Source organism: Moschus berezovskii, chromosome 17, assembly GCF_049115385.1.
Source record: "Moschus berezovskii isolate FMDL1 chromosome 17, NW_MosBer_1.0, whole genome shotgun sequence".
In the NCBI taxonomy this organism is placed as follows: Eukaryota; Metazoa; Chordata; class Mammalia; order Artiodactyla; family Moschidae; genus Moschus; species Moschus berezovskii.
Window position 1 is genome coordinate 65,146,818 of NC_142476.1, and position 27,752 is coordinate 65,174,569.

The 27,752-nt window shown below is 37.9% G+C and overlaps 1 protein-coding gene across 1 annotated transcript; it reads right to left on the reverse strand.

Moving 5' to 3' along the window:
- Positions 1-1,470: 1,470 nt before the first annotated feature.
- FBXO28 (F-box protein 28) lies at positions 1,471-27,537 on the reverse strand. The gene is made up of 5 exons (XM_055419819.2): positions 27,232-27,537; positions 18,815-18,924; positions 15,511-15,649; positions 7,502-7,697; positions 1,471-6,064 (listed from the first exon to the last, which is right to left on the reverse strand). Exons 1-5 carry the CDS (start codon positions 27,496-27,498, stop codon positions 5,670-5,672), a joined length of 1,107 nt encoding a protein of 368 aa, XP_055275794.1. The 5' UTR covers positions 27,499-27,537; the 3' UTR covers positions 1,471-5,669.
- Between the last annotated feature and the right edge of the window lie 215 nt (positions 27,538-27,752).

Here is a 27,752-nt window from a genome sequence, read left to right on the forward strand (position 1 = left end):
TTAACATGAGAAAGGTCATAAATAAAGAGACATCCTTTTATTTTTAAAGCAACAATATTGGTGAAGTTCTTGGTTTCCCAAAATGTGCTTTTTAACACAACTGAACCACCTGAGGGCTACAAAGAATTCCATCCCAATCCATCCTCTGAAGACAGGGAGATACAGAAGTTGTCTTTATTTTTCTAGGTTTCTATGATAGCTTGATGACTAGAATGCAGTGATGGTGTTGGGGTAACTGGTAACACTGCTGTCATCCTCATCTTTCAGCATAAATTCATCTGTGATCTCTTTTCTGAACATCTAAGTTATGAACAAAGTAGGTAAAGTGTGTCTCAAAGAGTGTTTCCAGTCATTTTTTGTTTCTAGTAATTCCCTATCAGTTACATCTTTGTTAAACAGAGGTGACATTGATTTGTAAGATTTTATTTCATTGAAATTTTGAATAGTTTTGGAGCTGGAAGGAATTTTGAAAAGAGAACTAGTCTTCTCCCCCAGCAGGGCAAGAGAATTGGTATCACGTCCTTGGTATTAATCGGTAGCCAACTTTATAATAAAGTGACTGTGTTAGTGGCCTCTGACCACATCTATTGCCAGGACTGCCTATTTAAGATTACGGGTTCTCAGAAGTTGGACATGACTAAGCGACTAAGCACACACACAGAAGCCTTAAAAATATTTTTTACCCATATGCCTAATGTAAATCCATTGCCAAAAAACTTCAGGACTGAAGTTGCCTCCTTAAAGCCTAGTCTTTCCATGATTTTAAGCTTTGTATATTACTCTTAACATTAGTGATTCTGGCATAGACTGCTTCTGGTTGATGTATGAAATCTATGTATTTATTGAAGAATTAATGTAATCTAGAGTCCCACAGCTCCCAGACTGTAGTAGAGTGTCGCAGGAATACATAAGCTTTGGAGGCAGGGTTTGAATCACACTTAGGTGACATTGTGGGTATGTTGCTTAACCTGAGTTTAACTTCCTTATAGACAGTAAAACCTGCTTTATAAAGCAGCTGCTGTGTTGTGCTTAGTCGCTCAGTCGTGTTCGACTCTTTGTGACCCTGTGGACTATAGCCCGCCAGGCTCCTCTGTCCCTGGGAAGTCTCCAGGCAAGAATACTGGAGTGGGTTGCCATGCCCTTCTTCAGGATATCTTCCCAACCCAGGGATTGAATCCAGATCTTCCACATTGCAGGCAGATTCTTTACCATCTGAGCCACCAGAGAAGCCCAAGAATACTGGAATGGGTAGCCTATTCCTTTTCTAGATGGATCTTCCCTACCGGGGAATCAAATTGGGGTCTCCTGCATTGCAGGTGGATTCTTTTACCAGCTGAGCTACCAGGGAAGCACTTATAAAGTGGCTGTGAGGATTAAAATAACAAACTGCTTTTAAGAGGTGGTAGCTATTAAGATGGCATTTAAGATGGCTCCGTAATCTGTGTATGAAATACAAAGAAAACAAGTAGCACTGGTAACAACACATTTATTTACGTACCCTGTTGTGTGACCGGGAGGTGTTTTTCACTTTCCAGTAATTAGGTTATAACAATTAAAATTCCAGAAGATAAACTACTGTAATTTATTGTTGCTCATGACCATAAGTAAACAGACATGGCACAACATAAAGGAATTTTAAACGCATCTAACTTTAGGTATAGCTTTGAATACGGACCAGTATCTACTTTGGCAATGGACCTAATAGATTACCAATATGCTTCTAAATCTCATGGTTCTCTTCAGACACAACAGGAAAAATTTCAGTTTTTGACGTCTGAATTTCAGAAATTTAACAAAGATTCTTAGGAAGCTGGAAAAGGCCATTACTTAAGCCTATCATATTTATCACAAATATAAATATATTGCTATTAAAAATAAACTCATGGTAGGCAGCAGTCAACTAATTGCTAATTTCATTTTGTAGATTATATAGTATTTCTTGAAAATAATTCACCTCAAGATGGCAGGCTACAGAGTTTTTTGTAGTTCCTACTTATTAACCTTTTGAGGACTAGTGAAAGAAATTCAGATCCCAAGCCAAATCACTGAATGTATTGGATTTTACATTAGGAACAGCCATTTTTCAAGACTGCATCATACAAGGCAGAATGCCTTTATTCCTGGCATCAAATCTTACTTGCAACGTATGATTATTATAAAGAAGGTTTGAAAGTGTTAACAAATGGGTACTAATTGCTAGAGCAGTATATTAAGAATGTGCTGATCACCAAGTATGAGATTTTAAATTAAAATTATATACTGTTGGAAATAAGAAAAGATAGGGAGTTCCTAAATCCTAGAAAATATTATGGCTAAGGAAATAGAGAACTCAAAAGAGGAATCTACCTCCAAGAAACTACTTCAGTATAGTAAAATAGAATTAAGCGCCCTGTCTCAGGAAACAGTTATTAATAAGGAACAACTGGGACATCACATATTGTTTCTTTGGAGATTAAAGTGCAGGCTATGAAATGGCATATAAAATAATGCATAAAATAGTGCAATCTTAAGGTGCCATTATTTTTATTACACATAGCCTATGTTCATATGTCCATTTTCTCTCAAAAATCCAGCTATAGTGACACCTTTTAGCTTATTTATTTAGGCATTACTTATACTGTCTTACCCACCTTAGGGGCTACATAGAGTATTTTAACAAGTAGAATAATAGCGCATGTATCTTGAAACTACTAAATAGAGATTAAGGCAAGCCCCTGTAAAGTTCAGTACTCCAAAAACATGTTTTACAAAAAAAAAAAAAAGTTGCTTCCAAAACCAGTGGCTTTAGACCTGATGGCACCCCAAATTTTTAAAACAGTATGCTTACTCTGATTACATCTGTGTTTGCCCTTATTTCCAGGCTCTGTACAGCAAAAGAGGAGCTTGAAAAACAACAGTTTCTATATCCTCATGTTCTGAAATAATACAGTTCAGAATACGTGAAAACCAAGTCCAGTCCACGTGGGAAACAAGCAGAGACTCCTGTGGGGGGTGAGGGGGCGGCAGTCCTTTCCATTTTTCATCTGCCCTTCCACATTCTATCTATGTCTGTAGTGTTGTGATCAATTTGTAAGTGGGACAAGTATCCTCTGAAAGACCAGCCAAGGACGATGACGGGAATACTTTATGAAATGTCCTAACATTTAACATATTAACATACAGTATTTAAATTACTGACCTACAATCCAGAGCAGGATAGTTCTCTCTCGGGTTGCTAACTTACAATTTTCCTGTAACATATGTCAGTTTTAGGTGATGGAAATATTTTGTGATTTGTTGAGACTGAAATACCATTATACTACCCAAATGCAAGTATAACAGCTATCAAACTGGCCAAGGCAATATCCTAACATATTTTAGCTAGTTAAGATTTAAAACAACTGTAGTGCTTTATTTCCTACTGTTATGCCACATTCACCCATTAACAAGTGCAACTCATTAAATTTATGGGCAGATGATTACAAGTGTATATTGTAGAAATTTGGATTTTGAAACAGAAAATCTATCTTTTAATAGTGTGAATGTTTATTATGGAAGCCAAATATTCATGTTAACTAAGACTGTAGATACATTTAGGGTTATCTAGCTGGAGTTTAGAAAGAAACCCAGGAACCTTTAAATAATTAACAATATTAAAAAAGATCATCTGAGGTTATATCCCTTTGATGCATAAAGATCATACTTTATAAACCTGTAAACATGTACTTTGTTACTTAAAAACATCTTCGTATTACCAGGAAAGCAGACTATTAAAGGCCATGAGTAAGTATTCCAGTAGGCCTCCTCCAAAGTTGTGATAATATGGCTAAATCCTATGACTAAACAAATGAGACCTGCTGAGAAAATGAGTTCCAGACAGGGACTTTTATGGATGATCTTGGCTGACAAATGTTTTTTGGAAACTGTTTATTTTAAAATTACCTTCCCAACAAACCATGAAAACACTTGGACGTTATTTTATGGTTTTTCATTGAAAACATAACTACATTGTAAATGGAGTTTTAATGTTAGACAAAGAATTGATCAAAATCTAAGGACACTATTATGTAAGGACAATATTAAAAATGGATAAGAAGTTTCATTTGGTGAGGTTAATCTCAAGGATGCATAACCATATCATGTTGGACGGATTAAAAAAAGGTAGTGACTTTGTGCTTTTCTTCAACTAAGGTACTTACCCAAACCTCAGGTTTTATACCGCGTCAAACTCCCACCTGGAAAGGGATAGTATTCTATACTACACCTAAGTTTACCTTAAATAACTGAAGCCCGAGGCAACAGTTGTTTAACTTAACAGTCAAATAATGACTACATAATTTAGTACATTAAAATAAAAACAGACAGTAATAATTGACTGTTTCAAAAAATACACAACTGGGGAAAATAATCACTGTACAGCTGTTAAAGTGACCGCTTAGAAGGTTGACAGTGCAAGACATGCTTTTCCAGTTACAAGCTCAAAACAGGAGTGCAAACGAAATTAAAGCTTTTGTTGAAAGTTGAAGGATAAGGAAAGCCTGAAATTAATATTAAAAAGCTTCCCTCAGGTCACCCCCCAAGAAATGAAACAATCAAAATGCTTTTTCATAGTACAATTTTCTTCAATGAACTGTTTTTCAATGGCAAAACAACTGCATCCCATAAGTTGGGTTCCCTACTCACACCACTGGTCATGGCCACAATGGATCAATGAGCATACACAGTGGTGTGTAAGGAATAGTACTAGTTACCAGAGGTCTGATATCAACATAAAGAATTTGGGGTTCTGTCTTAGCCAGTGCACCTGAACCCTACAGAGAATAGCTAAAGCAGAGGGCTTTAATACTCTTATTCTGTAAAACTGGAGGACAAATGGACATACAAATACCACTCCCCCTCACCCACTGAAGCAAGCTGTTGTGGTGGAAGATGTTAAGCGCTTAAATGAACTAAGATACTGCTCTAAAAAGTGGAGAAGTATAGAGGTTCAAGATCAATACCAGTGCAAGAGCTTTTTTAAGTGAGTTGACTAGGCAATGCATGCATGCATCCATGCAAATGTAGGTCATGGCCCCAAAAGAGAACTGAAAACATGTATATAACAACTGGATAAGTCCCTTGCCAGTAGTTTATAAAAATATATAGTCAATACTGTAGAGGCCCCTTCTACAGTCAATACTATGGAAGTCCGTTTTAGTTACCCATTACTTCAATACCAAAAAGCATTTACTACTTTTCAGACATTCCAGACAAAGGTCACTTATAACAAAAAGTCAACTTTTTTTTTTTTAAAAACAAGATACTGTCCATTTAAAAAGTAGGTCTTTTCTTTCAAGTGAACAGGACATTTTCTGTATTAAACTTAGTTTCTAGTCTGTCAAGACTGGTTTAAGATCCTTATGTAATGTGCATATATGCAGAAACAAATTTGCTTTAAACATTATCTGCACAAAAAAAGGTTAACTTCTCAAAACATGATAGAATAGGTCTGGTTAGTACAAATCTATTGCAAAGTAAAAAGATTCTGTGCATCAGTCAACGAGGAGAAGCAGGAAAAAAAAAGTCCCAACCATGAGAGTTCAAGTTTAAGCCTAGAGCTGAGGGACACCATGTCGCGCAGTGTCCAGATACGCAGAACTGGTCAAGCTACAAAGCCAGGTCTTCCTCTGGCGCTAGAAGCACATTCCGATTTACTTTCTATTCCGGAGACGTTTAGATTTCCTAAGAGAGTCTATGGCTTCTGCGGCCTTTTTTCGTTTCCGAGGAGACTCTTCGTTCTGCCCAGACCCTGAGGAGTTTCCCACTGCACTTTCCATTACTTCTCGCAATTTGCGCTCCAGCTCTGCCAACCGTGCGTTCTGTTCACCTATGATCTGGGTCTGCTCTAGCAGTTTCTGGTCCTGGTCTTGAAGTTGTTTCTGCTGTTCTTGCACTTTGGTGCGAAGCTCAGAAATTTCACGCCTGAGAACAGTCACCCCAGCACCATTTGTCTTAACCTGCTGCTGAAGTTTGGTAACCTCTTGTCTTGAAGGGTTTTGCTTGGAGAAGAGCTGCATTGTAGTCAAGGCTGCAGAAGGTCCTGGAACTGTAGAGAAATGGTTTAAAATGGTCAATCACTTCAATTGCTCACCACCAGTAATACTTCATTAATGAGACTTCTTCAAAAATAGAATGTCCTTAGTAACATCACCTCTGCAGATTTCTTCTTTGCAATCTATTTGGTCTAATGAATTAATCAAATACTTATGTCTTAACTATAAATGAGTCTGAATTCTGATTCTCATGTTCATGTGGCAATATGTGGACTGTCAGCAAAAGCAAAGAGTGTCCAGGGGTGTTAACTTGGATTTAAAAATATTATAAAACTTTTTTAGAACCTAGTTAAGAAAATATAAATGTAAAACTAGAGTAGAACTACTTTTTATCTTATTACACACAAGGAAACATAAATATCTGAATCAGAAGTACAGACCTATTAGGTTCCTAAGTCCTCTCTGCACTTAGTTGAATGTTTGGTCTCAACATTAGCCGAACAATTGGGATACCACCAAAAAGGGTTACATCACATTCGATGATCAGAAGAACTTCTGACATGATGTAGGAAGGCTTTGGAACTATTCTGTTTTAGGAGTAACAATGCACCATGGGCATAAAAATCACTATTGTAAACTAATAACCTGTTTTTTTTTAAACCTTATCTCTGAAACTTTTCTAAAAGAACCAGATGGATCCATCTGCACCCTAAAATCCATCTTGTTAGTTTTCTCCTCATACATTTAAAAAACCAGAATATTTTCCTTGACTGATACATTGTTCTTTCTCAGCTTACCTTTAGCCAACTAACAAGGCTCAGATCAGTTCTCACCTCTTGTGAAGTCTCAATCAGACCAGCCAACAATGATCTTATCTTCCTTAAGATTTTCTCTCTACTCATTTGGCATGTAAATGGACACTCCATTAAACTATTCTCTTGCCTGCAATAATTTGAGTCATGATTACGCCTTACCCTATGAAATAATAAGATTCTTGAGAGCAGATACCATGTATTACATTTCTTTTTAGTCTCCACAGGACACAGTATAGTGCTGTCCACATAATAAGCACTCAATAAGTAATAGATATATTAATGCTGAGATGCCATAAGCTTTATTATTAAATTACAGACAGCTACTCACTCTACTGAGTACTCCAGGAAGCTAACAAATCTGAACGAAACAAATGTTTTACTAAAAATTGCTCTAACAAATTTATGCCCAGTTAAAAATTGTGGATATGTACAAAGATTCAGCCACAAAACAAGATTGTGGTGTGGTTCAAATACTGAAAAACCTGGAGACAAATGTGCATAACAGCAGTGGATGAAATGGTCTGTAATCTAATCTGTCATTAAAAATGATGCTGCAGATACAGTGACAGACCCAGAAAAGTTCAAGATACACAGTTAAGTGGGAGGGAAAAAAAGCAAGTTATAAACCTATGTATGAACATGATTATAAACTGAAGATATTATAAAAAAAGGTACCTGGAGGAGAGCCCATGAGTCTTCCAGATACATCTGATCCTGGTAATTTCCTCTTTAGAAGTGGAACAATCTTTTCATCAAAGTACTCCATAGCCATGGAGGAAATGTCCCTTAACTCTTGAAGTACTTCATGAGCTCGCTGAGGGGCTCTGGTAGAATTGACATATCTCAACACACGATAAATCTCATCAATAACCTAAAATAATGAGCTCTTATTAGCACTTTATTTATTTTTTCTTAAAGAAAATAGGTAAACAGGGAGTAAGGTGACTGTTTTGCAAATTCTACAGAGATCTACAGGGTGACTTAACTGACATACTGACCACTGGTAACACTACCACCTGTAACACCTGGCTTTGGGCTTGTTATAATACTATATATGTTTCATATTTATATTTATTAAGCATCTTTACTGTTCTGGGGCTAAAAAAAAATCACCTAATTTTTATATATAAGTACAAAATGGTTCGTTACAAAATATACACTTATATACTTCAGTGGTAGTCCTTCATATTACTAGTCTGTCACATTTTACTACAAAGAATCTACTAGTGATGGGATATTAACCGATTCACAGTAGCACTGCATGTGTGTTATAAATAAGAAAAGAACTTCAACGCTCCAGTATTATCTGATGTTGTCCTCAGTGCCAGCACATTCCACCTACAGGGACAAAGCAGCCCTCAGCTATCTGACCTAAAGCAGGCCCTCTCTCTCTTTGGTGCTCAGGGTTTTGCACATTATGATCTCTTTCTGTCATGCTCTCCCTGCGTATCTCCCCTACCTTCTCCAGCCCCAAATTTCTTATTCACACTTGAGGTCTCAGTAATACTTTCTCAGAGTAAGCAGTCTTTTCTGAACCCTCTTTCAGTTTAAGTATGTTAACACGTTCACCAAATCCTTTATTTTTTCTTCAGAATACACATTACAAGGTTTAAGTACTACCTTTTTCTGTTAATTTCTTCTTCCCATAACATAGTAAGCTCAATGGGAGAAGAGACCATACCTAGTTTCCACTGTCAGATCCCCACAGCCTAGCAGTATCTGGCACATAGCAGACACCCTAACCAATGTTTGTTAACTGAGCGATAAAGACGGTCAAATAACATAAACTGCCTAATGTTGACACATCTAAATAAAACTGTTTAGGGACAAGCCACAAGGTTAAAGTCAATACAAGAATATGATTTTTAGAGGCTAGATTTTGTTTTGAATACAAAGGTCATTGTTAACAGAATTTTTACTGAGAGGATAAATGGACCTGGTTAAGTTTATGTACATAAATACTGGTAGACAGAAGAATATTTACAGTATGTTTGACCTAGACTAGAAATGACTGTTAAATGACTCAAGGATGAATAAGACATACATCTTAACCTATGCAAGATGACTTAGTGAAAGACCCATACACAGCAAAGACTAGTTCAAAGTGAGTAAGTTCAATGTACAAGCAAAGCATTGTGTGAAAAAGGAAGTAGACAGGGTAAGATTTGTTTGAGGATTGAGTAGGCCTAATGAAGGACTTGGCGATGAGAAATAAGCAGAATCTCAATGAGAAGGAAGTCTGAGCAGGAGGAGGGTGTGCATGACTAAACGAGGAGCGCTGCAGTGAGGAGCTGGCTAGGAAATCAAAATGCACGTAATGTTTCCAGGCACCATGGGCTGCCCTGGTAGCTCAGTCGGTGAAGAATTTGCCTGAAACGCGGGAGACCGGGGTTCGATCCCTGCGTTAGGAAGATTCCCTGGAGAAGGAAATGCAAACCACTCCAGTATTCTCGCCTGGAGAATCCCATGGACAGAGGAGCCTGGCAGGCTACAGCCCATGGGGTCGCAGAGTCAGACACAACTGAGTAACTAACACTTTATTATGTACCATGCATTTATTCTAGGTTTTTAAAATAAATTTATTATGTAGTGAATCCTCTTCCATAACCCTGATTCTTCAGAATTAATTTCATATCAAAATATCGCATAGGGATTACTAATACTAAATGACATCTGTAAACCAAAATGTGAAATATTCTTATCTACCATAGTCAGCCTTCTAAATACAGTGTGAAAGCAAGGTGTATCTCTTTCCCTTTGCCCAAGTGTTCTATTAGGAAATTTAGTTTTTAAATCTTACTACATAGAGGTTATTTCAATAAAATTAAAAACATTTTCTTTCCTGTGTCCAAAAGTTACAAGCAAAGGACAGGTGAAGAAAAAGACAGCATGTTAGAACCAAACTGCTTCGAGCATTCAGAGTCATCAGTGGCTGAAATGGTTGTGGAGGAACATGTCAAGAAAAGCACAGTATTTACCTAATTTTTAAAATATTTCATCTTCTGAATAGGTTTAATCACTTTCTGAAAATTACTTTAGCAAAAAGAATGCAATGGTTTGAGTCTTGTATCCAGTGTAAAGTTCACAGGTCTTAGGCTGGTCACTGCAACTCTTTAATGGCTATTTATACACTTTTTAAGTAATATGCCACTGCTGAATACTAGAGATAATTAATACTTGTGGAAAATATTTTTAAGTTTTAAGGAAGAATGGTAAGAAACCAAATGTGAAAAGCTATCACATTCCCAGCACATACAGTTTACTCTATCATGCTTATGTTTAAATTGGCACAGTAATAAATGATATATTATGAAGGCTTTCAACTATTATAGATGAGAGAATTTCTATCTTATTTAATCTACTGTTTAGTCGGAGAAGGCAATGGCAAGCCACTCCAGTACTCTTGCCTAGAAAATCCCATGGATGGAGGAGCCTGGTAGGCTGCAGTCCGTGGGGTCGCTAAGGGTCGGACACGACTGAGCGACTTCACTTTCACTTTAGCAAACAAAGTAGTGTAAGTGAGTGAAAGTCACTCAGTTGTGTCCGACTCTTTGGGACTCCATGGATTATAAAGTCCATGGAATTCTCTAGGCCAAAAGACTGGAGTGAGTAGCTGTTCCCTTCTCCATGGGATCTTCCCATCCCTGGGATTAAACCCAGGTCTCCCGCATTGCAGGAGGATTCTTTACCAGCTGAGCCACCAGGGAAGCCCAAGAATACTGGAGTGGGTAGTCTATCCCTTCTCCAGTGGGTCTTCCTGACCCAGGAATCAAACTGGGGTCTCCTGCATTGCAGGTGGATTCTTTACTAGCTGAGCTACCAGAGATGCCCTTAGCAAACAAAGCTCCCTTTAGAATATTGAACCTTGTATGTTCTCATTTTCTGTTTCTTGCTGAGGTGCTCAGCCATGGCCGACTCTTTGTGACCCCATGAACTGTAGCCCACCAGGTTCCTCTGTCCATGGAATTTTCCAGACAAGAATACTGGAGTGGGTTGCCATTTCTGTCTCTTTGCTCCACTTGAGATTTCCTTAATTTTTCTACCTCTTTCATTTTTTCTTCCATATTTGTGAATAATTCTTTATATGGCATATGTTTGTCTGTATTTTTCTTATTAATATTTCTCTTAGACTATTAGTCACATTTTGTTCAAGTTTTATATCCTTGTATTGCTTTCTCAAAGGTCTTTTGTTCTCCATTTGTTTTACTTTGTGTTCTTATTAGCCTAGTGATTCTCTACTCCTTGCTTATATTAAAAATGCAGCACATAAAAAGCTGATCAGATCTCCTAGTTAGCCAAACTGGTGGTAAAGGTGGAGTTTAGGGGTATACGAACAGGGACCTAAAAAATTCAATGAAAATAGCTTAATTCTTTTTTTCATTTTAAAGGTTCAGTGACTGCATGTATTTACTTGAGGACCAGCAAAATGAAAGGAGGAAATGCTTCTAAGCAAGAGTTATTTTTAGGAATGTCTTCACACTAAAACCAATTTTAAGAGAAACAAAAACAGAACATTCTGGAAACATTCAGTTCAGTTCAGTCACTCAGTCGTGTCTGACTCTTTGCGACCCCATGAATCACAGCACGCCAGGCCTCCCTGTCCATCACCAACTCCCAGAGTTCACTCAAACTCATAAACTCAAGTTAAAGGATATTTATTCCTCAAAATAACTTCAAAAATTTGAAGCCCAAGAAACACAAAGTGTAGGGAATCGTTCCACATTAAAGAAAACTAACAAATTCATGTGTGATCCTAGATTGGATTCTGGACTCAGAAATAAGAATAGCTAGGAAAACTATTATTGGGATAAGAAATAAACTTGAATATGGACTGCTGATCAGTGTATTGGATCAATGTTAAATTCCCTGAGCTTGTTATCTGTACTGTGGTTAAGTAAGAAAATGTCCTAGTTCTTAGGGAATACACTAAAATATTTCAGAATATACAGTCACTATATCTCCAACTTTTCTTCAAACGGTTCAGAAAAATAAAACACATATGCAGAGAGAGAACAAAAGCAAATAAGACAAAAGGTAAATAATTGCTGATCTGGATAAAAGAAATATGGGAATTCCCTGTCATATTTTTTGCAATTTTTGTGTAAATGTGAAATTGCATCAAAACAAAGTTACCCCTCAAAAAAAGAATAAAGAAAGTGACCATCACCAGTAGTTTCCCACCCCCCCCACCAAAAACATTATTAAAAACAAACCAGCAATACAAAACCTATAGATTTTAAGTTCTTTCAGGGAAATCTAGCTTCATGACAATCATTTATACCGTGAAAATACTGACTTTTGGAGACCACTGTATTTCAATAAGCACAAAAGGATTACTGGGGCTGTTAGTAATGATGAAGAAAAGAAATTATTCATGTCTTTTTTCATTATTGTATCTCCTGGAATGGTTAGTTGGCCTCTGCTCCATGTGTTTTTCAGTTTGTGTGAACTGCTGATACTGATCAAGAACTTACTGTAAAAAGTTTGACTTCTGTATGTCAGATAGAAGATTTGAGAAATATATATAGGAATAAGCCAAGAATCTATACTTGATTCTGAGAAAAGATGAATGGAACATCAATATAGCGGTCAGAGTCTGCAACTATGGCCCTAACTGACCTGTGCCTATTTCTGTAAATAAGGTTTTTATTAGAACATAAGCACACCCATTCATTTACCACATGTAGAATCATGGCTGTTTCTCAGCTGAGAAACAGACCATGACATGACACAGACCACGCGGTCCACAAAGTCAAAAATATTTATTATCTGGCCCTTTACAGAAAAGTTTGCTGATCCTTCCCAGAGCTCACAGTGGCAAACTCCCAACCAGTCTGAATTCTTTAGACAGATCTTCTTTAAATGCCTTTGTTGTTAGTACAGTTTCCTTGTCAAGAGACTCCATTTTAAACCCTCCCGTGAATAAGCCTTAGATTTTCACTGGGTAGAAGGGCAATGATCTAGCTTGTTTGGACTTGGAGAGGGGACCTACAGATTTAAGTCATTCCTAAATACAGATTCTCAACCAACCTTTCTGCTTTAGCCCCATCTTCAGAAGTGCTTTCAACTCTAGAATTTTTTAGAGGTTCAGAGTGCATACTACACTGACTCCCAGCTTCCCCCACTGCCAGGTCAGGAATTAATTTCCTCAGTTCTTCTAAGTCAGTTATCATTTGTTCATCTACTTTCCAACTTCCAAAATTCTGCTGCTCCCGTCTACTCTCTTGACCTCCTTTTCATGGGGCTTTATCTTTTCTTCCTTTTAAAAATCACATCATTTACTCTACTCCACTGAGTCAAGTATGGGGAGAAGTTAAGAGGTAAACATACATTTAATTTTCTATCTTCATCCTACCATTTAATTTTACAAACGAATTTGATTGTTCTTTCACCGAATAATGAAAAAAAAATTTTTCCCCCAATTGTTACTTTAAAGGTCCAATATTCTGGTATATATCAGGCAATCCAATTTAAATGAACGTTGTTATTACCCAGATTCAATTAACTCATAAAAACTAATTTGTGAAATGAACCCAGGAGCAAGATGCTGGGGAAACCAAGAATAAACTATTATAGAAATCATATACCAAATCAAGATTATACACTAAACTGAAAGAAAAGTATTCCACAGAATATCTTCACTTAAGAATGTGAAACTTAATGCCATATCCTTATGTTCTGAAGACAGAATATGAAAGTTTAAGGATGAGACAGTTAAAAAAAGAACAATGATAAAACAACCCATATATTGCAAACTATGTTAAGTTAGCAGTTTAGACTCAGCCTAAGTAAGCTAAAAAGTACCAGCTACATAAAAGTAAAAAGTAGTAATCTAAGTATACAGTGTTGACTTAGGCAAACTATAAGCTATAAAGATGGCCGAATAAACCAAAGTGATAATCAAAATAAAAATTATTTGTTTTTTGGGAGTTGTTTTTCCAGTTCAGACTTGTAGGAGAAAAATAAATTAGGATAAGATCTTGTGACGAAATGGGTAATATTAAGGAAAAATGGAAGACTTTTCCACTGCAGGTAAGGTAAAGGTCTCAGTTAAGGAGCAAATGCCTAAAGGGATACACATAAGCTTTGAAACTGAAAACATCCTCCACTGCTACCACCTCAGTTGGTACTAGAATTAAAAGCGAAAACAAGTGGTTTCCAAAAAAAATAGCAAGACTCAACTGAATTTAACCTCATTTGTTTAGATAGTAAGTATCATCATTTCAATCACATGATCCTGATCACCTAGAACAACAGATAGACAACTTCTATAAAGGTTAGGTACTAAAATACCTTTGGCTTTGCAGGCCATATGGACTTTGCTGCAAACTATTCAGCTCTCATTAAAAATAATTGGTTGAATTGTCTCTTGAGGTTATGAAACTTAGGTGTCTTAAATATTCATAATCTTAATATTATGAGATATGCAATAAAAACTGTAAGGCTATAGGAGACAACCTATTCTAGTTCCGTGAACATGAAGAATTAAGACCAATGAATTAGCCCTGGACAAAATCTGGCCTAAGAATTAGAATCTAAAGTTTCTAACTGGTCACCTTTTTATAGAAAAGCATCAGTAGCTAATATGAGGAAAGTGAGCTATTCCAAAGAATACTTTAAATAAGAAATAGGACTCCTCTGGCTCCCAACAAACATAGAATATTGAAAATGAAGAACGTAATAAAACATTGCCAATGTTAATTATCAATGGAAATAACAAAAAGAGAGCATTCAAATTTGACTAAGTATTAATTAGTTCCAACCATGTTAAGGGAACCTTTTGCCAGTAGCAGCTAAGTAGCAAAATGATATTTAATTTTACCTCCATCTCTTCCACATAAAAAGATACTGAAGTTATTTCATTCTGAATTTACACTCAATTCAGGAAGCAAGGTATCAGAGCAACATGTTGAATTCTGGGTCCTTTATTAACTTAGTCACAATAAATACACCACAATAAACTTATTTCTGTGTTAAACAGAACGATTACTTAGCCCAGAGTATACTGCTATACAGTAATTATCTATTCTTGTCGAATCTGGAAGTTTCATGAAACATTTCTCAAACAAAACAAAACCAGCTTGTCTCTCCCAACCCCCCTCCCTAAAATGGTAACAATCTTGAAGGCAGAGACAATATCTATTCTTGCTCATTGCTGTATCTCTGGCATCTTTACAAAAAGTAAAACCTTAAAATTTTTTCTTTGCATATGAACCCTTAAGAAGCTTTCCTGAAGAATAGTAGGGCTTCTATAGCATATTTCATAATAATAACTTTAAGTATACAGATCACATAAATGATATATATTTATATAAGTTATTGCACAGAAGCTAAACAAATCCATTCCTAGAAACCTACTCAAAGAAGTAGCAATGGGACTTCCCTGGCAATTCACTGGTTAAGACTCTGCACTCCCCAAGCAGGGGGCATGGGCTCGATCCCTGCTCAGGGAACTAACTAATATCCCACATGCCTCACAAGGTGGCCAAAATTTAAAAAAAAAAAAAGTCAAAAGCCCACAATTACCTATACAACTTACTCTTTAATACTGTGACTACTGAATTCACAGATGACCAAAGAAAGGAGTGATTCTGTCATTTAAAAAAATCACTTTGTAACTTCATAGTAATTTAAAGTTTACACAGTCCAATCCAACTGTTACTAAGTAAGCAATTCTATTTTACCTTTCCTGGGATGAAGCAACAGAGATTGGAGTCCACATACTTCATGAAAGTCATATTTAATAGTGACAACCTTGTTTCAACAGCAGCGAGGATGTCTGCATGCCGAGCTAATGAATGGTTTCTCCTTTCTGACTCTCTCCTACAAAAAAAAAAAGCAACCATTAAAAGAAGTACTGTGGACTAAAATGCTAACCAAACAAAATATCTTAATGTAAGCCTAATATTTACATGTTAATTTCAAAATCTACAATTGGGTCATAATTTAACTGCAATGATAAATGAATCACTATGTTTAGAAATCCTTGCTAAGGATCAATCAAATATTTATTGATAAAACATTTGAAAAAAATTATCATTTTTTTGTTTTGCCCTTTGGCTATATGGATTCCCTAGTTGGCTCAGTTGGTAAAGAATCTGACTGCAATGCAGGATACTTGGGTTCGATACCTGGGTTGGGAAAATTCTCTGGAGAAAGAAATGGCAACCCACTCCAGTACTCTTGCCTGGAGAATTCCATGGACAGAGAAGCTGGGCAGGCTGCAGTCCATGGGATCACAAAGAGTTGAACATGACTGTGCAACCAACTTTTACTTTCACTTGGGTATATCAATCTCAAGCCTAATGACTATTAGAATCAGAGAAATTAGATAAATGAAAGTATACATGGACATAAAGACAAGTGACTATATTTTTGCTCTAAGATCAGTTCATTTTAACTTTTCAAAAGTTTTGAGACACAATTCACATATAATTCATTTTTCAAGGGTACCATTTAGTGATTTTTAGTATATTCACACTTGTGTACCCATCACTACCATCTCATTTCAGAACACTTTCATTATCATAAAAAGAAAGCCTGTAACCATTATTAATTACTCTCATTATCTAGCCCTTGGCAACAACTAATTTACCGTTTCTATAGATTTGCCTATTCGGGACACTTCAGATAACCGGAATAACAGTATGTGTTTTCTGTCTATCTTCTTTCACTTGGCATGTATTCAAGGTTTATCCATGTAGAAGGGTGTCTCAGCAGTTCTTCATTCCTTTTTATTGATGAATATTATTCTATTATATGGACATACCATAATTTTGATTATCCATTCACCTGTTGCTGGACTCTTGGGTTGTTTCGACTTTTTGGTTATGATGAATAACCCTGCTATGAATATCTGTGTACTTTGTGTAGACATAGTTTCATTTCTCCTGAGTATATACAGCAGTGTAGTATACAGCAGTATATGCACATAAGCAGTATATGCAGCAGTTTCATTTGGTAACTCTGTATTTCATTTTTTGAGAAACTGTTTTATAAAGTGGCTGTAACATTTCATTATCCCACCAGTAATATGTGAAAGTTCCAATCTCTCTCCCAACATTTGTCCTTTTAAATTTTAGCCATCCACCCTGGTGGGTTTTCACTGGTATCCCATAGTATTTTGATTTGCAATGCCCTGATGACTAATGATGTTTGTTTGGCCTTTAGTACATCTTCTTTGGAGAAATTTCTACCAAATTCTTTGCCCATTTTCAAATTGGGGTTATTTACCTTCTTATCGTTTATGCCTTAAAAAAAATATTTTGGTCACACCAGGAAAATGTGGGATCTTAATTCCTGGACCAGGGGTTGCACCTGTGCCCCTCGCATTGGAAGTGTGGAGTCTTACCCACTGGCCACCAGGGAAGTCCCCCTTTTATTGCTGAGTAGTAAGAGTCCCTAACACAATCTGATACAAGTCCCGTAACAGATACATGGGCTGCACGTCTTGTCCCATTCTGTGGCTGTCTTTTTATTTCCTGGATGGTGTCCTGTGAGGCACAGAGATTTTCAATTTTGATGAATTCTAGTCTACTTTTTTTCTTTTGTTACTTGTCCTTTTGGTGTTGTATCTAAAGAACCTAATCCAAGTTAATAAAGGTTTATGACTATGTTTTCTTCTCAAGGTTTTATAATATAGCACTGACATTTACACTGAAGCCTATGGTTCATTTTCAGATAATTTTTGTATACGGTTTGAGAAACGTCTTCAACTTCATTCTTTTGTCCCAGCATCATTTGCTGAAAACACTATTCCTTCCTTATTGAATTTTCTTGGCATTCTTGTTGAAAATCAATTGACAAAAAATGTAAAGGTTGACTTTCTGGACTCTATTCCATTGATCTATATGTCTATTTTTATGCTAGCACCAGACTGATTATTGTAGCTAAAGCTCTGAAACTGGGAAATGGTAGTTTTCCAATTTTGTTCTTTTTCAAGATTGTTTTGATTATTCTGAGTCTTTTGTATTTCCATAGGAATTACAGGATCAGTCTGTCAATCTCTACAAAAAGACAGCTAGGATTCTGATAGGGGTTGCTCTGTGTGCTAAGTTGCTTCAGTCATGTCTGGCTCTTTGCAAACCCATGGACTGTAGCCTGCCAAGCTCCTCTGTCCATGGGATTCTTCAGGCAAGAATACTGGAGTGCGTTGCCATGCACTCCTCCAGGTGATCTTCCTGAACCAGGGATCAAACCTGATTCTATCTCCTGGATTGATAGTCAGATTCTTTACCATTAGTGCCACCTGGGAAGCCCAGGGGTTGCACTGAATATATATATATATCAATTTGGGGAATACTGCCATTTTAATGGGCTTCCCGGATGACTCAGCAGGTAAAGAATTTGCCTTAAATGCAGGAGACACAGGAGACGCAGATTCAATCCCTGGCCATCTTAAAATGAAATCTTCCAATCCATGATCACAGAATGCCTTTCCATTTATTTAAGTCTTTAATGTCTTTTAACAGTGCTTTCTGGTTTCTAATAAGCAAGTTTTGTACTTCTTTTGTTATATATATATATATATATTACTATCAATGCTATTGTAAATGGAATTGTCTCTATTTTTGGACTGTTTATCACTAGTGCATAGCATTATATGATTTTTGTATACTAATCTTTTATCTAGTATCCTTGCTGAACTTGTTTTTAGCACTGGTAATTAATCAGTGTATTTTATATACAATATCATGTGTGTACAAGATCATGTTATCTGTGAATAGAATTTTATTTCTTCCTTTCAATCTGGATGTGTTTAATTTCATTTTCTTGTCTAAATGCCCTGATTCAAACTAAAATGTTGAACAGATACAGCGAGAATGAACAAACCACAGTAAAATTATTTATTGTGATCTGTGTATACTTCGCTATAAAAACTTAGAAACCATTTAACATGTAAACCCTTACTTAAAAAATATAATAATAATCAAGAAACAAATAAAATCCCCAGTTGTAGAATTACTGCCACTGCTACCCATAACATACCTTGGGAGTTGTGCTTTAACTTGTTTCTGACATAGATTATGGTACCTTTCCACCTTTAGAAATCCCTGATTCAACATTCTCTGGCAGACCAAGTCCATTCTTTTACAAACCTACGGGAAGACAGAATGAGAAAGAATTTTAAAAGTAAAAACTTCAGAAAATGTCTGTGGTAACCTAAATACAGAGGAAATCTAAAAAGGGAATATATATGTATATATATAACTAATTCACTTTGCTGTGCAGCAGAAACTAATACAACATTGTTAAGCAACTATACTCCAATAAAAATTAATAAAGGGGCTTTCCTGGTAATCCAGTGCAACCATGCTTCCAGTGTAAGGTGTGTGGGTTCAACCCTTGGTCAGGGAACTAAGATCTCAGATGCTGTATGGTGCAGCCAAAAAAGTATATAAAAATTAATTAAAAAAACAAACTGATAACAATTAACTTAGACTCATTAACTGATGGTTCAAAGTTCTCTGTGCTAGAACTGTTCTCCAGTTTGCTATCTGAATCTTTGAATCAGTATATGTGAATTCCTCACTGTAACCTGCAATACTACATTTAAAAATTAATATTATATGTAAGCAAGGAATAATTTACTCTTTTTTAAAAAAAAGAATATATATGTTTCCTCGTTTATTTATATATTTGACTTTTTTTTGGTTGTGCGACATGGCTTGCAGGATCTTAGTTCCCCAACCAGGGATCAAACTCATTGCTCATGCAGTGGACGCTCAGAGTCCCACTTGATTCTTTAGGTATCTGTTGAATGTTCTGAATGTATCCCCACTATTATGGTCAAAGTCTATAATTCTAAAGATCATTAAAACAAAATATTTGAAGGCTAATGGTTTGAAATAAGAAAATTCTTCTCTGGCCAAAAATACATACTCAAACTTGAGTCTAACCCCTCACAAAGTTTTTGTCATTACCAGAATGAAAGTTTTAAATTATTTCTTCTAGTGACTTGGATGAAGTATGACAGTTTATAATGGTCAAAGCTTATAGAGCTTCTGCTGTTGCTAGTCATGTCAGTCGTGTCTGACTCTGTACAGCCCCATAGATGGCAGCCTACCAGGCTCCTCCGTCCCTGGGATTCTCCAGGCAAGAACACTGGAGTGGGTTGCCATTTCCTTCTCCAATGCATGAAAGTGAAAAGTGAAAGTGAAGTCGCTCAGTCGTATCCGACGCTTAGCGACCCAACGGACTGCAGCCCACCAGGCTCCTCCGTCCGTGGGATTTTCCAGGCAAGAGTACTGCAGTGGGTCGCCAGTGCCTTCTCCGAAAGCCTATACTAGATATTGTAATATCCTTCAAAATATTTTAACATATATAGCAGAAACTTAATTTTAAAAACAGTATCTTTACACAATAAAAGCATAGGATCTGAAGTCAGAACATCTAAATTCGAGGCCAGCCATTTTACGTCCTTGGGCAAGTCAGTTTCTTTTTGAAAGCCTGAATCAGACATCTGTAAAACATGGATAGTACCTCATACACAGGGATATCATTAAGATTAAAAGAAATAGACATTAAATCATGGTAAACTATAAATCGCTATATAAAAATGGTTTAAAAAATTTTAACAATTTTAACTTTACCACTAATTTGAAAACTTTGCTTTATACACTTAGCGTTTATATTTCTGAAATATCCCAGGAATCTTTCTTATCTTAATGAAACCTACTACACAAAATATGTTTGTTGTTTGTTTCCTGAGTATTTTGCATTGACTCAGAGGTATCAACCTGGACCTTAATTCTCACTGTATAGGTGTGGATGTTGAAAGCACAATGCTGAGATAAAATTGAGATAAATCTACATCAAGGGTAAGTCGATTAGGCCAGGGCTGTCTTAAGGCTTCTTTCTATCTCTCATAGCACCCAAACACAAATGCTTGAAAAATACTTGCTAAAACCAAATACTGATGAAACTCAAAAGTGCTTTCTCCTGAAATTATACAGATAAAAATTCTGGTAAACTGGGCTGAGCTGATAAAGGTTTTGATACTCTAATACTCAGTTCAGTTCAGTCGCTCTGTCGTGTCTGACTCTTTGCGACACCACGAATCACAGCACGCCAGGCCTCCCTGTCCATCACCAACTCCTGGAGTTCACTCAAACTCATGTCCATCAAGTCGGTGATGCCATCCAGCCATCTCATTCTCTGTCGTCCCCTTCTCCTCCCGCCCTCAATCCCTCCCAGCATCAGTCTTTTCCAGTGAGTCAACTCTTCGCATGAGGTGGCCAAAGTATTGGAGTTTCAGCTTTAGCATCAGTCCTTCCAATGAACACCCAGGATTGATCTCCCTTAGAATGGACTGGTTGGATCTCCTTGCAGTCCAAGGGACTCTCAAGAGTCTTCTCCAGCACTACAGTTCAAAAGCATCAATTCTTCGGCGATCAGCCTTCTTCACAGTCCAACTCTCACATCCATACATGACCACGGGAAAAACCATTGCCTTGACTAGACAGACCTTTGTTGGCAAAGTAATGTCTCTGCTTTCCAATATACTGTCTGTTCATGGGATTCTCCAGGCAAGAATACTGGAGTGGGTTTAACATGCCCTCCTCCAGCGGATCTTCCTGCCCAGGAAACAAACTTGCGTCTCTTATGACTCCTACATTGGCATGAGGGTTCTTTACCACTAGTGTCACCTGGAAGGCCAACAGTTTTCCCCCATTAATAAGGAAGCTATTATCAAAGATTAGGCTGCTTATTAGACCCTTGATCTGAAAGGGACATAAAACACCAGAATCTACCTTTTCTTTTTACAATGAGAAAACTGAGGCCTTAGGAACTTATATGACTTGTTCAACGTCATCCAATCATTAAGGGCAAAAAGTGAAATTAAGAATTTGGGTCTTCCAGCAAATAGTGATTCTCACACACACACACACGTATCATTCTAATATGGACTTGAATATGGATTACTCTCAGTTTCCTCATTTTTTCATACTGGCTACACATTTCAAGGGTTAGCAAAGTGCCTAGGATGGCACCTCAATAAAAACCAAGCTATGTTGGGGGGGGGACAATCCAGGTCTTTTGATCTATGTATTCCCTCCCCTAATTTTGTTTATTTATTTTTGGCTGTGCTGGGTTGCACCAGCTTTTCTCCAGTTGCAGCAAGCAGGGTCTACTCTCTTGTTGGGGAGCATGGGCTTCAGGGTGCTTGGACTTCAGTAGCTGCAGTTCCTGGGCTCTAGAGCACAAGCTCAGTAGTTATGGTGCAAGGGCTTAGCTGCTCCGAGGCATGCAGGATCTTTCTGGACTAGGGGTTGAACCTGTGTCTCCTGCACTGCCAGGCAGATTCTCTACCACTGAGCCACCAGGGAAGCCCTGATTTGTGTCTTGTTAAATTTAGTGATCAGTAGCTATTTAGACTGAAATGTTTATCCTAATTATTCTCAACTGATTAGGGTCTCTAATACTCTACTGCTATAGAAACTGTTGGCACGAGTCTAGAAAGCAGGACTTTAGTGGGGGCGGTTTTTGCCACACTACTAAAGCTTTGCGATGGAGCTAGACCAAGATCTTCCTATAATCCTCTCAATCAGACAAATCTTCTGTGCAGAATATTTGAGAGCCATCTGGGCTGGATTCTTTAGAAAGTCATGAAAGAATGAAAACAGTGAAAAGGCGGGAGAAATGTTCCAGATTAAAGAGACTAATGCTTTATTAGATTTAAGAACCTTAACTACCTCCCCAACCCCTCTCCAAGCTATCAAAACACATTTTGGTGACAACTGAGAAACCTGAATATAAAATGTAATTTTAAATACCTTGGAAGTGATGATATTGTGATCATATAGAAGTATTTTAGGGGTAAAATGTCATTGTATTTGCACCTTTCTTTCAGGTGAATGAGCGTACAAGATAAAGTAAATGTGGCAAAAAGTTAATGATGGGTGCGTGCGTGCTCAGTTGTGTCCAACTCTATGTGATCCCATGGACAGAGGTGATAAAATCATTTAAAAAATGAACAATGAATGAGCCAGTCCTATACAACTTCCCATCTCTTTCACAAGAACACTTTAATCTTTTATAAGAAAAAATTCTATCCTCTTGGTATGGACCATTTAAAATATAATACTATATACAGAGACACAGAGTTAATTCTCAATTGTCTGTTGGTAAAATTACAACCAATTAAAAATTCCCTGGGTGTCCCTCCTAAATATGCACTTGGAAAGAAAATATAAATTTAATATTAGCCTGAACAAAACAATTAGGATAATTACATATCTTTTTTTTTCCTACTGGGAATGTTCTTCCATCTTTAACTGACTGGATGAAAATTCATGACCCTGAGGAAGCCTCTGCTGATTACCCTCAACATTCTTGTATTTACTACTATGCATTTGTTATCTTGATTCTTTGTAAATGTGCTAAAGGAAGGTGTGTACATTCTATCTCAGTGATGATATTGTGGACAGGGTTACTGATTGGACACCTTTGAGAATGTGAAGGAGTGAAGTATTCCCAAAATATATTTCTTACCTATACTTAAGACCTTGTTAATAAAATAAATAACCTGATGATGACATGGTAGGGGAAAAAAACCCCAGCAGTACAGACAGTGTATTTACAGCGATACAGAGCAATGGTTCTCAAAGTGTGGTCTAGGGACCCTTGGGGTTCCCAAGATCCTTTCAAGAGTTTGTGAAGCTAAATCATTTTCATAATACTAAGATGTTATTTGCCATTTTCATGCTTATTCTCTCAAAAGACACAGCAGAATGTGTGTGGCAACATGACATGTGATGACAGCTAATGGAATTATGCACTGTGCATTCTTGTGTATTTGAGAATTTTCAAAGGTAAGCAATTTGGGTCCTCAATAACTTTTCAGAGTGTAAAGGTGTCCTGAGACAAAACTGAGAGCTACTGACATAGAGAAAGAGACATAAGGAAGACATCTTGCCTACTTAAAAAAAAAAGGTAATACTTTCCCATTTTCCTTCATATTTTCTACCAGTCAACCCTCTCTACAACTGAACTTTTCAAACGCATTTGAAGAAAAGATGTGAAAGGAACTATAAATGAGTAATATATTTAACTAGCTAGAGTGCACTAGAGAAATATCCTGGGACAAAAACATAGATTTATGTATTTTGTTGTCAAATGGAAAATTTCATTCCAGGTAATAAGCATGACACGTGAACTGAACTTTTAATCAAATCTATCCTGAACCACTAACAGGATTCCATTAAATTTACAGGAGCTCCACTAGAACCACAGAGGAAAAATCTATAGGATCTCTTTATAAAAGTGGTAGTCCACTGGGCTGCCAGGGAATTCCCTAAGACAACTTTTAAAAAGCCTTCCATACTTTTTTTTTTCAGTGAGAATTATGTACTCACAAGTCAATGTTATATATTCCAACTTGGCTGTGATGTGCTCTGCAACTAGGTGCAGGACCTTCCTTAACCTTTGCCACTTGGTTCAAAAACTCTCATACCTGTGAAGGGGGCCTATGTGACAGACTAATGCTGCATCAGCACAAATTTATGTGATTTACTGGAAAACAACTCAAAGTACACGTTTTGTCATTTCAAAAGGTATCTTCATCCAAATAATTTAAAATATATTAGAGAAGTTAAATATTTAAATATTAAGTTAAATATTTATGTAACCAGGATTTCCAAGTTCCGGGTACATTTTGGGAGCAATAGTCAATGGCAGAAAAAACAAAACAAAATCCAGTTCAATAAGGGATCGGACATTCCTTTGGAGAATAAAATTTCAATTATTCCTGGCAAGAGGAAGCAAAGATAATTGGAAAACGTTATCTTAGCAACTTGGGACAAACTGTATAGAGAAAATAGAGAGCAGTAAGTACATGGACCCTGCACCTATTCTCTAATTTAGGTGTTAACAATAGTTGTGACTGAGGTCCTAATGTGTGTGCTCAGTCGTGTCCAACTCTTTGCCACCCTTTAGACTGTAGCCCGCCAGGCTCTTCTGTCCATGGGGTTTTTTGGGCAAGAACACTGGAGTGGTTGCTATTTCCTCCTCCAAGAGATCATCCATGACCCAGGTATTGAACCTGAGTCTCCTGCATTGCAGGTGGATTCTGTACCACCGAGCCATCTGGGAAGCCCAAGGTTCTAACAGGGCAAGTAAGCTGAAGGAAGAAAAAAAGAAGCACCTGACAAATTCGTAAACCAGCTTATTAACTACTGAATGGTTGACATTTAGCTTTATGGAAACTAATTCTGTTCTTAATTAATATCACTCTTTTCTAAGTACATCCAACCTTAACTCTACTCAAAAAAATACCTGACAGTAAAAGAAACTATGTAATTTATATGCCAGATAGCCGCATACACACTGGTATTGATTTTCTCGCAAACAGTCTGTTAGGTATAAATGGTCACTTAAATCAGAAAAGGCATGTAAACCACATACTAGGCACTATCGATAGACTGCCAATTTCATTAATGACCATAATTAAATTAATGCTGACACCTAGTGGCAAGAATCTTTCTTGTTACTTGAATTGCACCTTATGACATATGAACCAAAGAATTTAAAACCAAAGACACTTCCAAATCGCCACAAAAGATTACCCACTTAATCTAAGAATTATCCATTAACCTTAAGTAAAGAAAGGAATAAGAAATAGTTCCCCATTACTAAAACAGAGAAAAAACCATTTTTAAGAAGTAAAACTGGGAGCTGAATCTTTTTAGGGGGGTGGTAAAGGGCTCCTTATGATAAAAATCTCTGAAACTACAAATTTGTATCTTTAAAATACTAGAATAGATAACTGCTTAAAAATAAGAATGCAGCTGAGTATTTCACTTGAAGGAGATGTCATTTACTAATAAACTGTGGGATGTGTTTTTAACTCTGTCCCCTAGGGTAGGCTGGCTTTCTCCCCTTTAAGAATGTTTTTAATTTTTAAAGAAGTAAATTGACCTCAAAAGAACACACACCCCCGCCCCAGTTTTTCTCAATACTTATAAAACAGAACAGTGAACATTCCAAGCTTACAAAGGCATTGTCTGGCTGAAAGGCTCAATTCAAATGTCATGTCCAATTTCCAGGCAACAGGAATGTATACCATGAATTCTGATCAAATATCATTCTTTATAAAAAATCAAAGGAATAGTTAGGATTCTACAAGAAATTCCAGGATAACATGTTTTGGAAATTCAGGGACAATCATTTTAAAATATTACTTTTCAAATGAATTTTCTATCCTGCAGACTGACATGGTTGATGTGCTGTGTTGACAAGAAAATAAATTGTTCACCAGTTTGAATATTTAATAGCCTCCTTTAAAATATATGCTTGCATCTCAAAAATACAATTATAATCAATTTTAAATTGAAGGTGTAAATCTAAAATAGGGTTTATTGATTATTAAGAAAACGCTATACACAGCACATTCAGATCTGTCTTTGTCCTCTTAAAAACAACCCCGACCACATATTTAGCTTCTACACAGAAACGGTTTGTAATCATTTCAAAATGTCCACCTCCTTCAATTTCCTTACCACTTAAAGATAAATTCACTGAGGAAGCAAAATGACTGACAGAACTACACAGTCACTGAATCTTCAGTGAAGCCTCTGGGATGAAGAAAATCCCAAAGGCAAATTCATTTGTTTTCATTAATCACGGACAGAATTACTGTGATTTTTAAGGTATGAAACCTCTCCTAAAGCAGGTGGGTGGGCGTAAATCACTAGTTAGAAAATGAAATGCAGGAGAGGAAAAAAACCTCAAGGGGCAAGGTGCTTCACTATGGGGTGGGAAGTGTAAGGGGTGAGGCAAAGCCCGATAGTCACTTCTCAGGATTGCCTTCATTGGTCAACCAAGGCGCTGGGGTTGAGGTTACCAAAACGAGTTTGAATTCCTCCAAACCTCCACTGGCTTTTGGGAGGACTGACCGATCCGACTTTATCTTTTCCAACAAGGAAACTTGGGTGGTAGGGGAAACAATACGTTATTCTCACAGACAAACCTAACCTAGCCGGGATAACCTCGCCTACTTCGGAGTGCTCGCCTCCAACTCCAGCCTGGGCTTGGAAGGTGATACACAAAAAGCAGGTGGTGAGACCCCCTCCGGCGTCCACGCTCAGGCCGGACAGAGGTTGGAAGCCCAGCTCTTGCTGCCCCCGCCCGTGGCCCCGCTTCCGGGTCGGGGGCACAGAGCCCCCGAGCCCCCCAAAGCCAAGTTCCCGCAGGCAGTCGCCCCCACTCCCCAGGCAAGGGCGGAATCTGGACAAGCCCCGCGGGCCAGCCCCAAGAGAGACTTTGGGGCGGGAGGGGTGCGCTTGGTGCTTTAGCGGCTGCTGCAGCTCGCCAGGGGCTCCCTCCCCTGGGAACGCTCTTCCCTTTCGGGCCCTCCCCAGACCTCGGCTCTGGAGAGGGCGGCCAGGGTCCCCAGGGGGCCTCACCAGACGGAGCTGGCTAATTTCGTCGTAGGACATAAAGCTGAGGATGTTCTCGATGGCTACGATGGGCAGCGCCACCAGCGTGTTGTTTTGAGGCAGCTGGTCCGGAGCCAGCGCCGGGGCTGGGGGCGCCTGGGACCCCGGCTGCGGGGGCTGGGGCGGGGGCGGTGGGGGCAGTCGCTGGGTAGAGGCGATGGCCGAAGGGGAGCCGCCGTCGCCGTGACCGCCGCCTCCTTCCTCAGCCATCCGCTCCTCCGACGCTGCCGCCATCTTGGGGGTTTGATTCCTTCCCCCCACTGCAAGGGGAACAGGGACACTTCCGGTGCGTCACTTCCTTCTCTTGAGCTGCCGGGAGGGGCACCTGGAGGAGGGGGAGGAGCCTATGGGGTGACGGGCAGAGAGAGACACTTTGATGCTAGATCAAGTGGGAAGGAGAGAAGATCCCGTAAACCCTTGGAAGGGTGGTCACTGTAAGCCCTTTCATCTAAGTTTGGAAACAACTTGAGGGCAGGGGAACCCTGTCT

What these genes read in the sequence shown, in the direction of transcription:
- FBXO28 (XM_055419819.2), bottom strand. Translation starts at nt 27,498, where the DNA reads ATGGCGGCAGCGTCGGAGGAGCGGATGGCTGAGGAAGGAGGCGGCGGT. An exon ending in AAATTAGCCAGCTCCGTCTG is followed by an intron (nt 18,925 to 27,231) that starts GTGAGGCCCCCT and finishes GTCTTCCCGTAG; the next exon opens with GTTTGTAAAAGAATGGACTT. An exon ending in GTTAAAGCACAACTCCCAAG is followed by an intron (nt 15,650 to 18,814) that starts GTATGTTATGGG and finishes TTTTTTTTGTAG; the next exon opens with GAGAGAGTCAGAAAGGAGAA.